The sequence below is a fragment of the Ptychodera flava genome, chromosome 7 (assembly GCF_041260155.1).
Source record: "Ptychodera flava strain L36383 chromosome 7, AS_Pfla_20210202, whole genome shotgun sequence".
In the NCBI taxonomy this organism is placed as follows: domain Eukaryota; kingdom Metazoa; phylum Hemichordata; class Enteropneusta; family Ptychoderidae; genus Ptychodera; species Ptychodera flava.
In genome coordinates, this window is record NC_091934.1 from 4728409 (window position 1) to 4743600 (window position 15192).

A 15192-nucleotide genomic window follows, 5' to 3' on the forward strand; every position below is an offset into this window, starting at 1 on the left:
TGCCATTGAAATCTTAACTTACATGTGACATTGACAGTGCAGGTCACATATTATGTGAAAGTTTTCAAAATACATTTTTTGCTTTTATTCAACTAATTATTAGAACTGAAGAAGATTTCAATGAATATTTTTGCTTTTTCAGGAATTACTGTCAATGCAGACCTGAATCACTGCCCAAGTTACTCAATGCTGTAGATTGGGCAAGCAGAGAGAAAGTAGCACAGATGTATGTATTGCTGAAATCATGGCCCATTGTGGAACCTGAAATTGCAATAGAACTCTTGGATTGCAGTTATGCAGATGTCGGTGTCAGGACGTTTGCTGTGGAGTGTCTGGAAGCTAAACTTTCCGACAATAAACTTTCTCAGTATCTTATTCAACTTGTACAGGTATGTACTGTATTGTTTTATAAATGATGTCACTTGTATTGCATCCACTGTCAATTATTTGTATGGGCTTCAAAAGTCAGCATCAGATTGTCACTATGTTACTGTTTGCTATTTATATAGAGTATAATGTAGGTGGTAAAAATGTAGAACTTTCAAGTGATTCTGTATTTTTGAAAGATACAATGGTAAAAGTCATCTTGTATTAAAGATTAGAGCATATATGTTCCAATGTGTACCTTAGATTTCCATTGCTACTCATCAATGTAGAAGTAAATACTTTTCAATCCAAACAATGTACTAATATGTGTTTGCCATCTCTGTCTTTCACTCTTTCTCGAAATCATAGTCTGTCTGTAGTCCTCTATTTTGTTCTTGCGTAAACAATATATCGGTACAGTGTTTCAACTTGGATGAATCATTTCTGTCAACAGGTGTTGAAGTTTGAAGCTTACGTTGACAATCCCTTGGCCAAATTTCTTATCAAGAGAGCACTTCTTAACCAAAACATTGGACATTTTTTCTTCTGGCATCTCAAGTAAGTTGGGTTTTTATTTGTCTTGTACATTTCACTGTTCTGTTGATTTCTGACTGCTCTTCCACTGTTCCTGTTTATTTCTGAGTTCATGGTCCTTGTCTCTGTCACTGTCACTGTGATTACTATCGACGTCAGGTAGAATGCCCACCCTTTGGGACAGATATTGACAGTCTCAAATTTTTACAATTTAGAGAGTAAAACACTGAAATTGTCACAGGGATTTAATTTCACCACTTTGAATGTAGATAACATTTAAATCCAAGTTTCACTTGGATATAGATGCACTGACTTTGCAACTAAACTGTTAAAATCTATTGTTATCTATGTAAATTTGAATTTCATCAAGTGATCTGCCAATCAGCAAAAACTTAGAAATTAAATTCCATTTAATATTGAATGCTTTTATCATCACTAATTCATGGCTTGTATAGACTCATGTTGAAGCTTGTGGAATAAATAGTTTTTCAACATCTTGCTAAGGGAAAATGAAAAAAATTAAACTTTTTCAACAGAGGTAACACACAGGTAGAAACAATTTTGAATTTCAAGTATCAGTTAATTTTAGATAATTTGTTTCTTTAGTACCAAACCTTGCAGTTTGACCCTCACTTTTATTCTTAATTTTAAAAGCTCTGTGTCTCAAACTTTCTCCAATGAAATTTTAAGCAGAAGTTGGAGTCTTTCAGTTTTGAAATGGAAACTACTTTGTGAAAAATCTAATAGAGAAGTGATTGTCGTCCTTCTGTGTGCACCTTGTAAATTCAAACCATGAAAATTGAATGGTAAGTAATTTAACATTTACCTGTGTTGTTTTGATGATAGGGCTGAACTACACCAACCAACCAGTAACCCTCAGTTTGGTTTGATGTTAGAGGCTTACCTTCGTACTAGTGGTGCATACCTTAAACAACTTATCAACCAGGTAGAGGCAATTGAGAAACTTACCTTGCTCACTGATATGATCAGGGAACGTAAAGATGACAATATCAAGGTGAGAGTGTGTTTATGGTAATGTCTCTTTGTGCTGAGTGTGGTAGTACAATGGAGTTGAAAGCTTGATGGGCTGTGAGACAAAAAAACGAAAGAATCAAGAAGGGACTGTAGAGGGAGACAAAGATTGTTTGATGTTTACTTTCTGTGCACTGGCAGAAAGTACCGATGGGGTTTTGTATGAACCATTGTCAACAATCATGATCACACCAATTATCCTGAGACTGGCAGCTATGTGGGAACAACATTTTTAGAATCATTTGTACTTTGGTCAAATTCTGCTACAGGGATGACAGAATTTGTTACTTTCTCAACTGAATTGTTACTGTGATACAAATGATGAAAGCGAAAAAAAAAAAGATAATCCAATTTGAACAAGGATAGGATAGCTATTGTTTGTGCAAACTATTAACATCATAGAAAGGCAAACCAATGTGGTGTAGCTCAGTGCTTGAGGAAAAATTTGGAGAGATTGAATAGAAAGAATGGTGTGCCTGAAGATGACCACAACACTGTCAGGGTTTGTACAGATACAGAGTAACTAACTAGTACAGTATGTCTGGTCCTGCATATTGCAGCTATCATGATGTCATAGAGTTGCCTTTCATAACATGAAATGGAGACATGCCCCCAGGATAATGAGGAAATTCTCTACAGCATTTGGTTAACACAGTAGTCTTCCGTTTACTGAAAAAACAGCCATGTCTGCTGTTTTATCAAAGCAACAGTAACACCTCTGCCTGTAAGGCAGGCTGTATAGCAGGGTAGGATATTACTGCAGGATTGTGGGACATGACTGCAGGTGAGGACATATGGTCAATTTAACTCTTTCTGATGTTGTGGTTTTCTTTCACAGTCAATAGAATCACAGCTGAATCAACCAGACTACATTGATGTATTGCAACATTTTCCATCACCATTGAATCCAAGCCATACACTGGGCAAAGTCAGGTGCGTGGTCAAAGCTGTCTTGCTTCCATGAATTTCATTATCTGATACTTCCTGCACCAAAACTTTGATTCATTTGTCATGAAACATGTGTCACATATTTTTTAAATGAAAGTAGATTTCTATCCGACAAACAAAATCAAGCGTGTGAAATGTAAACAGAATCTAAAATGTGAAATTTTGATTGGTTAGGTGGAATTCTCACCTGATGGAATGTATCGTGTCATCTGTAAAAATAATATCCTGTCCTGATTACATCCAGGAAATAATTGTGAAACCTATTAAGCAAAATAAACAAACTTTCTATCTCAAGCATTTATCGACTTGACTCCTACCTATGGAAAAAAAAGGAAGGAACGTTTTTTACATTAAAGAAGTCACTTTGCAAACTACATGTACTTCATATATGAACCCTGACAACTCAATTCTTACTCATTTGCAGAATTGAACGGTGCAGAATCTTATCTTCAGCAAAGCGCCCTCTACTGCTGAGTTGGGCCAACCCAGATCTGATGAGCGAAGCCCTATACGAAGACCATCAGATTCTGTTCAAAAACGGAGACGGTAAGTGTACGCATGATTTCTAGACGTGTTTTGTCTTGATTTGGACTGAAGGTTAGAGGCAAACACCGTAATGTGATAACTCTCTTAACATTAAATAGGACGCCACTGAGAGACCTTTGACACACTTTTTTCACATCAGCTACAAGAGTAGGTATAGCAGCTTTTAGGAGTGCTTTCACAGTTATTAGTCATTTGTAGCATTGAAAGTAATGTGGTGTTGTCAGAATGGTTGGAAAAACACAAACTTCCTGTCTTTGTGGTGTAAAAGTAACACATTTTGTCAGACAAAGGACACACAAAGAGTGACTCCTGAATGGGACAATAAAAACAAAAGAATGTGTTTTGTTTGTTTCCGCCATTTTAACGCATTTAACACTTTTTAGTGAACCAATTTAGGATGAATCAGAGAGACATGTCGGCCACATCCTAAGTGAGGGGTGTTTTTAGCAATTTTAACACTTTTTGGACATTAGCTAGAATGATAAATGGTTATGTGGTTAGACCACCTACCGGGATACAATAGAAGTAAACTTGATGAGGGCATGAAACAAAGTTTTGTAGTTGCATCTTAGATCAGAATTACCTCTAGCATTAACTGTTACCTCACACTGGAAGCTGAAATGTGAAAACCCTGTGTCAAATGTTTTGGAATAAAATTGACCGTAGTGTGGAGGCCATGAAAACTCTGCTTTCACTTTTACCTAAACTACTTTCTGTAGAATCCACACATTATAACAGACAAGCTTTTAGCAAAAGAAATGGTTTATATATACCAAAGTTGTCTAAACTGTAGTTGACATTTCAAGTGAATTTGCAGACAGGACACTCTTGAAACCTGAGACCCACTTTGCCTTGTCAAATCCTGTGCTTTTATACTGATTGTGTCAGCCAATCAGATTATGAGAACAGTGAGCCAGTCAAGTGACATTACCAAGCTGTTTGGCATTGTTAGTTTCAAGCTGACATGTTAGATTACGCAGACAAGATCAAGCCATCTGTTCTTTGCAGTAATTTGAAGTGTGTGTTCAGGAGACTTCAAGTCAGTGCTTAGCTAATTAAGTCTTGTAATAGTTTCATGCAGTAACTTTCCCTAAAACAAACACTTGATAATGAAGCCATGTAATCAGATAATGTGTGAAGAACTTGTTGAATGAATTAGTCTGCAGCTAATTGGAGGACGTCTTACAGTGTTTTTGTATCGGTTGGTTGACTTCCACAAAAGCCGGCTTCTCGAGGAATGCAGATTGAACTATTGTTCTAAAAGGGGGTGTGCAGCAGCCCAGTGGGAATGGTGAGGGGTGGCATAACCTGCTGTGTTTGGAGGTTTGATGCTCAACCCTTTAGGTGTGGTGCTCAACCATGAAACTGTTGTACTTTGGCAAGGATTTTCACAGATAAAGATAACAGCTTTATGAATGAAAGGTTTAGGAAAAAAACCATACAAAGTTTAAAAAGCAGAACGTTATTGGAAGGATTTGAGAGAGAATTTTGTTCTTATGAACAAAGTTTTGAAAATAGAAGTTTGTACTTACGAATGGAAAATGAATGCTGATAACTTTGAAAACTGTAAATACTGCTTATCTTCAATTTCCGTAAGTCCCATTCCTTGGTCCCACCCTGCCATTGTTTACTCACCTCATAGTCTAAACCTCATAATGTCAACCAGCGTGTTTTCCATGCCAATTTAATGCCTCACTGACTCAGCACTGTTATCTTAGATTCAAGAAAATTTCACAAATTACAAGTTATAAGGATAAGGCTGATGTAAGGAAATTTGAAATAGTTTCTGAATACCCTTACTGTATTGTTCACATCTGTCAAAACACAGCATTTTGTCATTTTGTATGTATGTATGTATGTATGTATGTATGTATGTATGTATGTATGTAGTGTATGTATGTATGTATGTATGTATGTATGTATGTATGTATGTATGTATGTATGTACATGTATGTATTGTGTGTGTTTGTATGTGTCTATCTGTATATGTCTAAGTATTAAGTACCTACACAGTAGCTATCTCTGTCTTTGTGTTTGCTCAAGCTTCTTTTTGTGTGTATAGCTGTAACTCTCTTTTTGTGTTTAAAGCCTATCAGTGTCAGCACTGAGTGTTACGGCAACAGTCACACTGTCTGCATACCACATTGAATTCACATCAGAAAAAACCCTACTCAAATAACAAGCACTGTTTGATGACAGTCCTCAAAGTTATCAATCAGAATACTAGTTTTCATTCTCTTTGTATCACTCAATATGCTGATAAGTCAACTATAAAGTAACTTGGTACCCACTATTTTCTTAAAAGTTTCTCAAAGATATTAAAGAATACAATCTCAAAATTGTTATTGTATGGTTTTATTTCTCAAAATTAAGTCAGTTTACTTGTGAAATAAACTAAACTGATATATTGTAAATTAATTTTCTTTCAGATCTCAGACAAGATATGCTGACTCTTCAAGTATTTCGTATTATGGACAGCATATGGAAAAATGAAGGCATTGATCTAAGGTAGGACAAAACATATTTAGGCATGAACCCTTGAACTAATCAGTTGTATGTCATACCGTGGTACTACAATTTACTGACCACAGATCAAGAGTATTGGTGTGATATTGACATCACTGACTATCAGTGACATTATTTGTACCCCTTTTGAAGGTTTGAATAACTTAACAAAATAATATTCTATTCTGCATTTTTTGGATTGCAGAAATACATGTACTTTGAAAGTGTGATACATATAAAATGAATGATTGTGTATTAGAGGCCAAGAAAATAAACACCTGTTGATGGCCACTGTGTGCTTGGTGTTAGACACTATTCGATGTGGTTTTTTCAATCAACAAGAATCTTTTTGTTAACTTTGCACCACTAATACTGGTGGTTTTAATAGCAACAAAGAGATTAAACAGCATTTTTGTCTGTTTGTCTTGTTTCAAGGATGATTCCCTATGGTTGCTTAGCAACAGGAAACAAAACCGGAATGGTTGAAGTGGTGAGGAATGCCAAGACAGTGTATAAAATCCAGCGTATTGGTGGCATCACCGGAACACTGCAACTCAGTAGTTCACAACTCCATAATTGGATCAAAGAGAGAAATAAAGGAGAGAAGTGAGTTTTGAAAGTTTCTAGCACTGACCCAATAATCTGTTGTAAGATGCAATGCCATGGGTCATGATCTATGCACCTTCCCACAAATTCAGAGATTGATGTAAGAAAGAAACATACTGAAAAAAACCAATCAGAGACAACCATAGGGTTCACTACCGGTAGCCCCTACTTGTATGTTTATGTGTTGAGATGTTTGAGTACAAACTCATCGTCAACAACGAAGCTGCAGACCCATTGTATTGTCTTTTTGAAATTCACAGCTTGATGAAACAATGAAACGATGAGTAACTTTGTGAGAAAGCTTCAAGCAGTGCCTAACAAAGACACCATCGGTAAAGAGTAAAAGAGAGCAAAGTACATTTTGTTACTGTAGTCAATGATTTAGATGTAAATCTAAAAGATATTCTATTCAGTTTTTCATATCACCCAAGGCCATGGCTCAAGACTCACAGGAAACACGATATTTGAAGGCATGGTCTTTCAATTTGTAGTCTCAACACAAGTTTTGTGTCTCTGTGTATTATTTTCAACCTAGATATGACAAAGCCATTGAAGCGTTTACACATTCCTGTGCTGGTTACTGTGTTGCTACATTCATTCTTGGAATCGGTGATCGACACAATGACAACATCATGGTCAATGAAGATGGACAGGTTAGTTATCTCTTCAAAGTCCTACCCTTCCAAAACTCTCTCCTGTCAGTAAACAGTGACCAAATACCTCTTTCAAAGTGTGCCACTCCAATCCCTCACTTAGCAACTTCCGTACCACTTTCCTACCCCTTTTAACACCCTCATTTCAGTTCACTATGGCTGTTCCATTTTCAAACCTCTCCCATTCCAACCTCTCACAGCAAGGTACACAAACAAAAGAGGGAAATTACTCCCAAACCGGAAATGTCTATAGATTTGGAGATGAAGTAACCACAGACCAGGAGACAAAGTCTGGATTTGGTAAAGACTTTTTACAGAGTAGTAGTGTGCTCTTCATTAGTAGACATTTGCTCATTCAGAAAAGTGTACCACTATGTTCATTATCAAATATGAGGGTGGCCAGGGTTTACCATTGTTCTGAAAAAATTCACCATTGCTTTCTTTGCATTTTTCCAGATATATTGAATATTGACGATATCTTCTGTAGCAAAGACATACAATAACTTGAAGCTTACATGCAATGTGTATTTCAGCCACGTTGATCATCTCCATTTATACTTTTTTTACATCAAATGCATGTTTATTGAAATCAAACATTGACATTTTCAAAGCTTTACACATTCAGGACAAAGTCTCCCAATCAGAAGATTTCTTCATAAAAAAGAAAACATTAATCCAGACAGCGGTATCAAAATACATGTAACAAATGTAGATGGTCTCCTGATAAGGAAGGTAGTGTGAAATACCAGGGTATTCACTGTTTGACATGCATCATCCAGATCTCTATTCTCAACTTTTACACAATTTGTCTTTTTTTTGCAGATCTTTCACATTGACTTTGGACACTTCCTGGGTCATTTCAAGAAGAAATATGGAATTAAAAGAGAAAGGGTTCCCTTTGTCTTGACTCAAGATTTCCTGACAGTCATTGCAAGGGGTCAGACTTATGAAAAAAGTGAAGAATTTGTACAGTGAGTGTCATTTGTAAATTTTCCATCTTTATGAAGTTAATGTGAATCATGCACGATGGTCATTGCATTGTTGACAATCATAAATCATTGGGCAGCCATGCCCCTTAGTTCATATATACCACAGGATCACCTTAGTTCATATATACCACAGGATCACCTTAGTTCATATATACCACAGGATCACCTTAGTTCATATATACCACAGGATCACCTTAGTTCATATATACCACAGGATCACCTTAGTTCATATATACCACAGGATCACCTTAGTTCATATATACCACAGGATCACCTTAGTTCATATATACCACAGGATCACCTTAGTTCATATATACCACAGGATCACCTTAGTTCATATATACCACAGGATCACCTTAGTTCATATCTACCACAGGATCACCTTAGTTCATATATACCACAGGATCAAACCTTCACCCAGAAACTCATCTCTTTCACAAATTGTGAAGGTTCTGACATGACCACAATACCTGTTAAAACTTTGATTATATAAATTCTAGATGAAATTTAATTCTGAGTTACAAGATATTCAAAGAATGTTGAACTGCAATTATCATATAATTTTCATTTAATGCAGAAATCATCACACAATATTATTAATTTATACAAAGTTCATTAATGGTTATTGTTACATTATGCAAATATTATGCAAATACGAATGGTAAATATTCGTACTACTTGCAGCGTGCACTCTGTGAGAAGTTTTACATTCATTTATCAAATAATTTATTGTATAGTCTGTTCATACCACAAGTAGGTCAGAAATATGTTAAACATGGTGAGCTATATGGATTAGCTTGACCCCATCAACGTTGTAGTCCAATGTCTTTGTGAATTTTTATAGAAATAGCCTGCTGTAATGGTTGTACATCAATGTTATGCTTTACAGATTTCAACTGCTTTGTGTCCGAGCCTACCTCACACTCCGCAAATACGCCAACTTGTTTATCAGTCTGTTTACAATGATGCTGTCATCGGGAATTCCTGAACTTCAGACAATTGAAGACATCCACTATTTACAGAAGACACTTGCTGTTAACTTGGTTGAAGAAAAAGCAGTTGAATATTTCTTAAGACAATTCCATGATGCATATGGTGGTGGATGGACAACTAAGATTGACTGGTTTATGCATGCTGTGAAACACCTCAAGAAAAAATAAACTTCTTTATGGAAAGGGAAAAATTCAAAATCTGGTAATGCTCAAGGAACGGAAAAGTTTGATGGAAGGCTTATAGTTTGCACTGTACTGAACCTTATGAAAAGTGAACAAATCAGGAAACGTCTTGAAGTGGAAATGTTGTCTATTGTTTGACACAAAGAAAGTCTTGGTGTTGAATAGATGATATGGTGTCTGTATGGAGTTAAACTGGACACTTACGACAGCATTGGTACAATCTGAATGGGTTTAGTGTTGATGTTGTCCAGACAAAATTAGACCTGGTATAGTCTGGACTGCAGTCACGTAGTCTGTACAACACTGGCATAGTCCGGACAACACTGGCATAGTCCATATAGAATCAGGGTTGGTGTACTCTTGAGAGTTTTTCTGATTCATAACAATGTTCAGTATGCCGTTTTGGTGTGATAGTATTATCAAGCAACGTATGTCAGTGAAACTAACAGATATCTCAAGACATTTTACAAGTTTAAACAGTTGCTGTACCAATAACAGCGTGTCTGTTGCCTCATCTGTTTTACAACTCTATAGCAATAAAGTACAGTCCACTGCCTCACAGCTCACTGTCCTTCCAGCTCAGCTCAGTCTCACGGCAAACAAAATGATAATAAAGACATGCAGAGATCAGTGATGTCATCTTGGTAATGAAGGCATTAGTTTGATCTAAACAAGAAATTCAATCATTTTTAGGTTGGGTTGCCAGAAAGATAGAAAAGTCACCAATCTCATAGTGACAGTTGACACATCACCATAAGCATCCAGTGATGTGAACAATATAAAGACAATGTGTACAATGTGTGATATCTATAACAGAGTTAAACTCCATCAAATCAACTATTCATTTCTTTATATGAAATAATGAAGCTGGTTTCTAAAACAAGATGTCTTCGATGCTACTAGCATACAATACTCAGAGATTTATCAAGATTTCAACCTTATTTACAAGTACAAGGGTCAAACCATTAACCGCGCCATTGAAAGCCACCTGAATACACCAAAATTGGTGCATACAAAAAACACTTTTTCTTACCTGAATACATTGACCAACATATTCAAACAATTGTTACCATAACAGGAATCTCACCACAATAATCATAAGTAAAGTGCTTTCTGTAATTGTATAAATGATTATTTTGTGCAGCAAATCATGTATTACAAGGTGTTTTGCATGATTTTATTCTCTGCCGTATGATTTATTAGTTTACATAAAGACATCGCAATTCAAGTGAGTTGCATGTTTCTACATTTCCACTTTGTCTGAGTGAGTATGATATAATCTTAAATCTTGGAAACAAAGTGACTTGTATAAGTTGACTCTCTCAAGCGCAGTTGAAGTTGCAATAGTAAAGGCTAAATTGCAATAAGTTAGATTAAATTTGAATTTTCCAATTTTATTCTATTTTCAATTCTGTGGTCATAATATGGCCCAATAAAATATCAGGATAAGCTTTAAATTTTTGAAAGGCAAAAATATAAATATATTTTTCCAAATGTTTTGCTAGTGAATAGCACAAAAGTTCTCACAACTTTGTATGTTTTTGTTGTCTATTTATTGTCTGTCTGACCAATGTTTCAATTTTTTGTTTTACATTTAAGTTTTAGAAAAGAAATTTTCTAGGAAATGTACATGAGACCATAAATTTTGTGTTGATATAATTTAGTATTCATCTAATACCATTTGTAGAAAACTGTATCATTCCATAAAAAAATTCAAAAAGAAAGAAAAACGAATATTTTTCTGTCTGTCCAAAGTAAGATTTCTTTTTTTAAAACATTTATTTTAGCAGCAGTTTTGTATGACAATATTTTGTAAGAAGGTTATTTATGTAAATATTCTGCTCAACTGAGATCTCTTATTTATCATTTCTGGTTTCTCAATGACAAGATTCACTCAGCCATTTTGTCTCAAGATTTAAACCAGAGAACAAGGTCACAAAGATGTCTCATTTACCGTATACCTTTGTTTACTAGTTTGTGTTTTCTTGTCGGAGACCATACAGATGTACCAATATCACATTAGAGTTGAACTGAACTTGACTTTCAAAGCCGTGTAACGCTGATGTCATTCACAACCACAAACGTTTTTATGGAAGAGTTCAATGAGGAAAATTCAAAACATTTCTGGTCTTTTTATAGGAGAGAGTGATTCTATAGCCAATTTCACTCCAACTCACCTATACAGTGTCTGGTATACATACATTGTGTGTGTTGAACACATCATGTCTTTATCTGACACCAACAACAAGTGTCAGAAAGGAGACTCCCATCTCAATTAGGCCTACCAGCAGATACATGTGAAACCAGCGCATGATATCCCTGTGTTACCAACGAATGAAATCTCAAATAAATCAACACATACACTTTACATTAGTATAATGAAACAGCAACACTTTTCTTAGACTTTCTATTGTTTGTGTAACAGACAACACATCATCAGTTCCAGCCATACTATGTGTATACCATACACAGTCTAGGTGAGGTGGAGTGAAATACCCTGTATTTTCCATGACCTCAACACCTTGTGTTCAATTACAACTGTGACGATTATGTCTCCAAGTGTTTTGTTTAAATTTTGTTTTACCAAGTTTTCTTTTATGTTTTCACTTGTTACTAAGCAGCTGTTTCCATAGAAATAGTTTCAAGCAACTGTAATTACTGATACTGCTTCATGTTTCAAGTGACAATATTTCTTTTGTATTTGTGTGAATGTAAAGTTATCTGAAGTAAAAAGATGTAGTGATTTACCAAGGAAGTTCTGAAAATGAATGAAAAAATTGTAACATAGAGTTTACAGATGTAGTCACATCTCAAAGTAAAGCATAGTGACAAATCAACTCAAAGAGTCAATGAGTAAAATTTAACTTAGGTCAGTTAGCCATTTTCAATTTTATTTTGTTATACCTCATTTTTGGCTCAATACTTTTTGAAATATATGTTTTGTGAGTTATTTTTAATGAAATTAGTGATGTATAAAACACATGTAATTTTTTGTAGATTAATTTCATTGTCAAAACTTTGAATATGTCTGATTTTTCCTGTTTTAAATTTTAATTCATATCAGATGTTTAAATGAAACATTTGCACATAAATATAATTCTAATTTTGATATCCAGGAACACTCAATTTAGAGAAATTTGTACAAAGAATGGATAATTTTCTAATTTTATATCACAAAATATTCAGCAAAACCTTCCTGATATGACAGTGATACAGAGAAAATGAATAGATGAGAGTTAAATTGATTTAAGAATGACCCTTAGGGTAGTGACCTTGAACTTGACAATCAGTGAAGTTTACAGAGATGATTTAATTTCTATTTCTGTATATAGTCTTCATTTGTACTATCAATAGCATTTACTCACCCTATTATGTTCCCCTATCATCCCTACTGTAGAGTGTACTGTTCCAGTCTACCAATTGTTAACAACAGGGTTTTGCCAATACTTTGTCATGAAAGGGAGACTATTTTAGTTTTAACAGCAAATTTTAGAATCATTCCATATGTACTGCTAATATGACTCATGTTTCAATCTACATTGAAACCCTGTCTCCACTTTATCAGGCCAAGAAAAATAAAAAGTTTGTTTCTCATCCTAGACATATTTCAAAAATATTGCGGTGACGCAGTTTTTTTACTCTCAATTTTTTTTTTATTCTGCAATCAAGAAGAACGCGGGAAAAAACATGAAAACAACATAGGAATGCATGCAGAGATAAATGCACAGCAGTGTCACTTTATTATTTTTGTATAGCAACAGTTCTGCGGTTTGACTTCCAGGGCAGCAATGCACAGTTTTGACAGCTTGATACAACAGTGACATATGTGTACAGTTCTGAATGGAATGTTAGTGTCAGTTATTTTGTTTACAGTTCTGTTTTATACAGCACTGTGTATGCACTATCATCGCGTATTTTTGCATTTATTTTTTTTATTATATTTCCTCATGGGCAGAAAAATGGTTGATGTGGCGGGTCTGAATTGATGCACGCGAGGATGAGAAACAAACTTTTTTTTTTCTTGGCCTAAGTAATACACATGTTTAATATCTCTGTTCAAAACAGGGAAGACATCAACTCTTTATTCAGGGTGCAGTCCGTCACACTGTTCGATGGACTATCCAACTTCTGCTGCATTTGTCTATTTTTTCACAATGTTTACATTTGCTGTACAAACCTGATATGTACATTTGTGTTAGAAAGAAGTGCGTATCTTTGTTGAAGAACTCGGTGCATAGATATGTTTCTAGAAATCTGTGAATACATTTGTCATAATAATGTTTGTATTAAGATGGAGTTCATATAGTACAGTGATTATAGAATTCATGTCAGATGTTCTATCAACTCTATAAATTGAAAGCAATATTGCAGATCATGTAGCAATCATCCTGACTTCTATATGAAAATAAAACTGACCATGTCACGTTCATGTAATCTTTGTCAGTGCTTTGCTTAGATTATGCACACATTTCCCTATCAGTTGAAAAACTGATATTTCCCCCGTAGTTGTTTTCAAATGCAGTTCTTGAGTGATAATTCAGCAAGCATTGAAATAACAGTTGACAAAGCTAGAAATAGTTGTATGTGTAACATTAAAATTGTAAAAATCCCTGTCAAAACCAGCTTACTGTTTAGGTTAGGGATGTGATGTTAATCAACTAAAAACATTTGACAAATACTTTGTAATTTTGTCACTCCTATAGAATGTACATCAAAATTCCACTTACAAACTGAAATAAGTGTGTTTTCAAAGACACATGTTCACAGTCTCTACACCTAAAAAAATAATGAAATGAGCATTATGGCAACCATGAAATTAAAACCAGCAAAATAAAGAGAAAGTCTGATATCATTTCTACAAAGGCAATGTATAGTCTTAACCATGCATATATTGCTGAGAAATAAGGTTGATATTGTTTCCATTACAGTACCAATTGTCACCTTCCATGTGACCAACAAGGAAGTCAATACATGTATTTCCCTCAGGGCAATATCATTATGCAATACAGCCTCTGAGGGCAATAGTCCTTATGCAATATAACCTGTGAGGAAATCAGTAAAATAAATTCACCTGGAAGCAAGTCCAATAATACTCACTTCAGGGCAACTCTCTTTACATCAAGGATCACATTCTGAGAGCAGTCAGTCATTGGGACCATTTGAACATTTCAATACCTTAGTGTGTCCCTCAAAGTATTGTCACCAGTGTTTCAAAGGAGCAATAGCCACTTAAAAGATCTGCCATGTAGTAATAGGTACCAGTTGACAACTCTTTGTGTAGCTTTCACAGTAGAAACCTGTTTTTATCGATACAAAGAGATCATCAAATCTTTATAATTCCACTCTATATTCCCTGTCTAAATTTATACAAATTTTATATCAGAGTAGCCCTGTCAATAACATGCAATGTGGTAAAACCCTAAATTAAAAACAAGCCCTGCTAGGTAAAAATGGCAAAGCCAATGATCTGAACAAAGCACAATGTCACTGTGCAGTACCACTAACTTCAGTGCCAGAGCACAGACACTTGTTGGCTGCAAGTCAGCTCTGCACCTACACGGCCTAGACGTGTGTAGATACACATCATGTATGTACACACGTCTAGGCCACGTAGGTGTAGAGCAGACACACAGCAGGACACACAGCCAACAAGTAACTGTGTGGCAAAGCACTTGATCTAACCAAACCATCACTTCTTTGGAAAACCAGGCAACGGTTTCTCATTAAAGTAAATATGCCCAGGCTGACAGAACTGTCACCACCAATCACAGCCACACAGAGAAACGATGTGCAGGCTTCACAGCAGGAAATTATAACAAAGCAAAACTTCTATCAACC

The 15192-nt window shown here is 35.3% G+C and overlaps 1 protein-coding gene across 6 annotated transcripts in view; it reads left to right on the forward strand.

Annotated features, from left to right (window-relative positions):
- Positions 1–13788, forward strand: part of LOC139136614 (phosphatidylinositol 4,5-bisphosphate 3-kinase catalytic subunit alpha isoform-like) — a 58929-nt gene extending 45141 nt beyond the window's left edge. For all 6 annotated transcript variants that reach the window (XM_070704380.1, XM_070704381.1, XM_070704386.1 and 3 more), the window contains exons 9-18: positions 143–389; positions 821–924; positions 1747–1915; positions 2771–2865; positions 3305–3426; positions 5856–5934; positions 6367–6537; positions 7073–7190; positions 8013–8161; positions 9069–13788. In XM_070704380.1, the coding sequence (XP_070560481.1) occupies positions 143–389; positions 821–924; positions 1747–1915; positions 2771–2865; positions 3305–3426; positions 5856–5934; positions 6367–6537; positions 7073–7190; positions 8013–8161; positions 9069–9339 (1525 nt within the window). In that variant the 3' untranslated portion in view covers positions 9340–13788. The remainder of the gene's footprint in view (positions 1–142; positions 390–820; positions 925–1746; positions 1916–2770; positions 2866–3304; positions 3427–5855; positions 5935–6366; positions 6538–7072; positions 7191–8012; positions 8162–9068) is intronic.
- The last annotated feature ends 1404 nt before the right edge of the window (positions 13789–15192 follow it).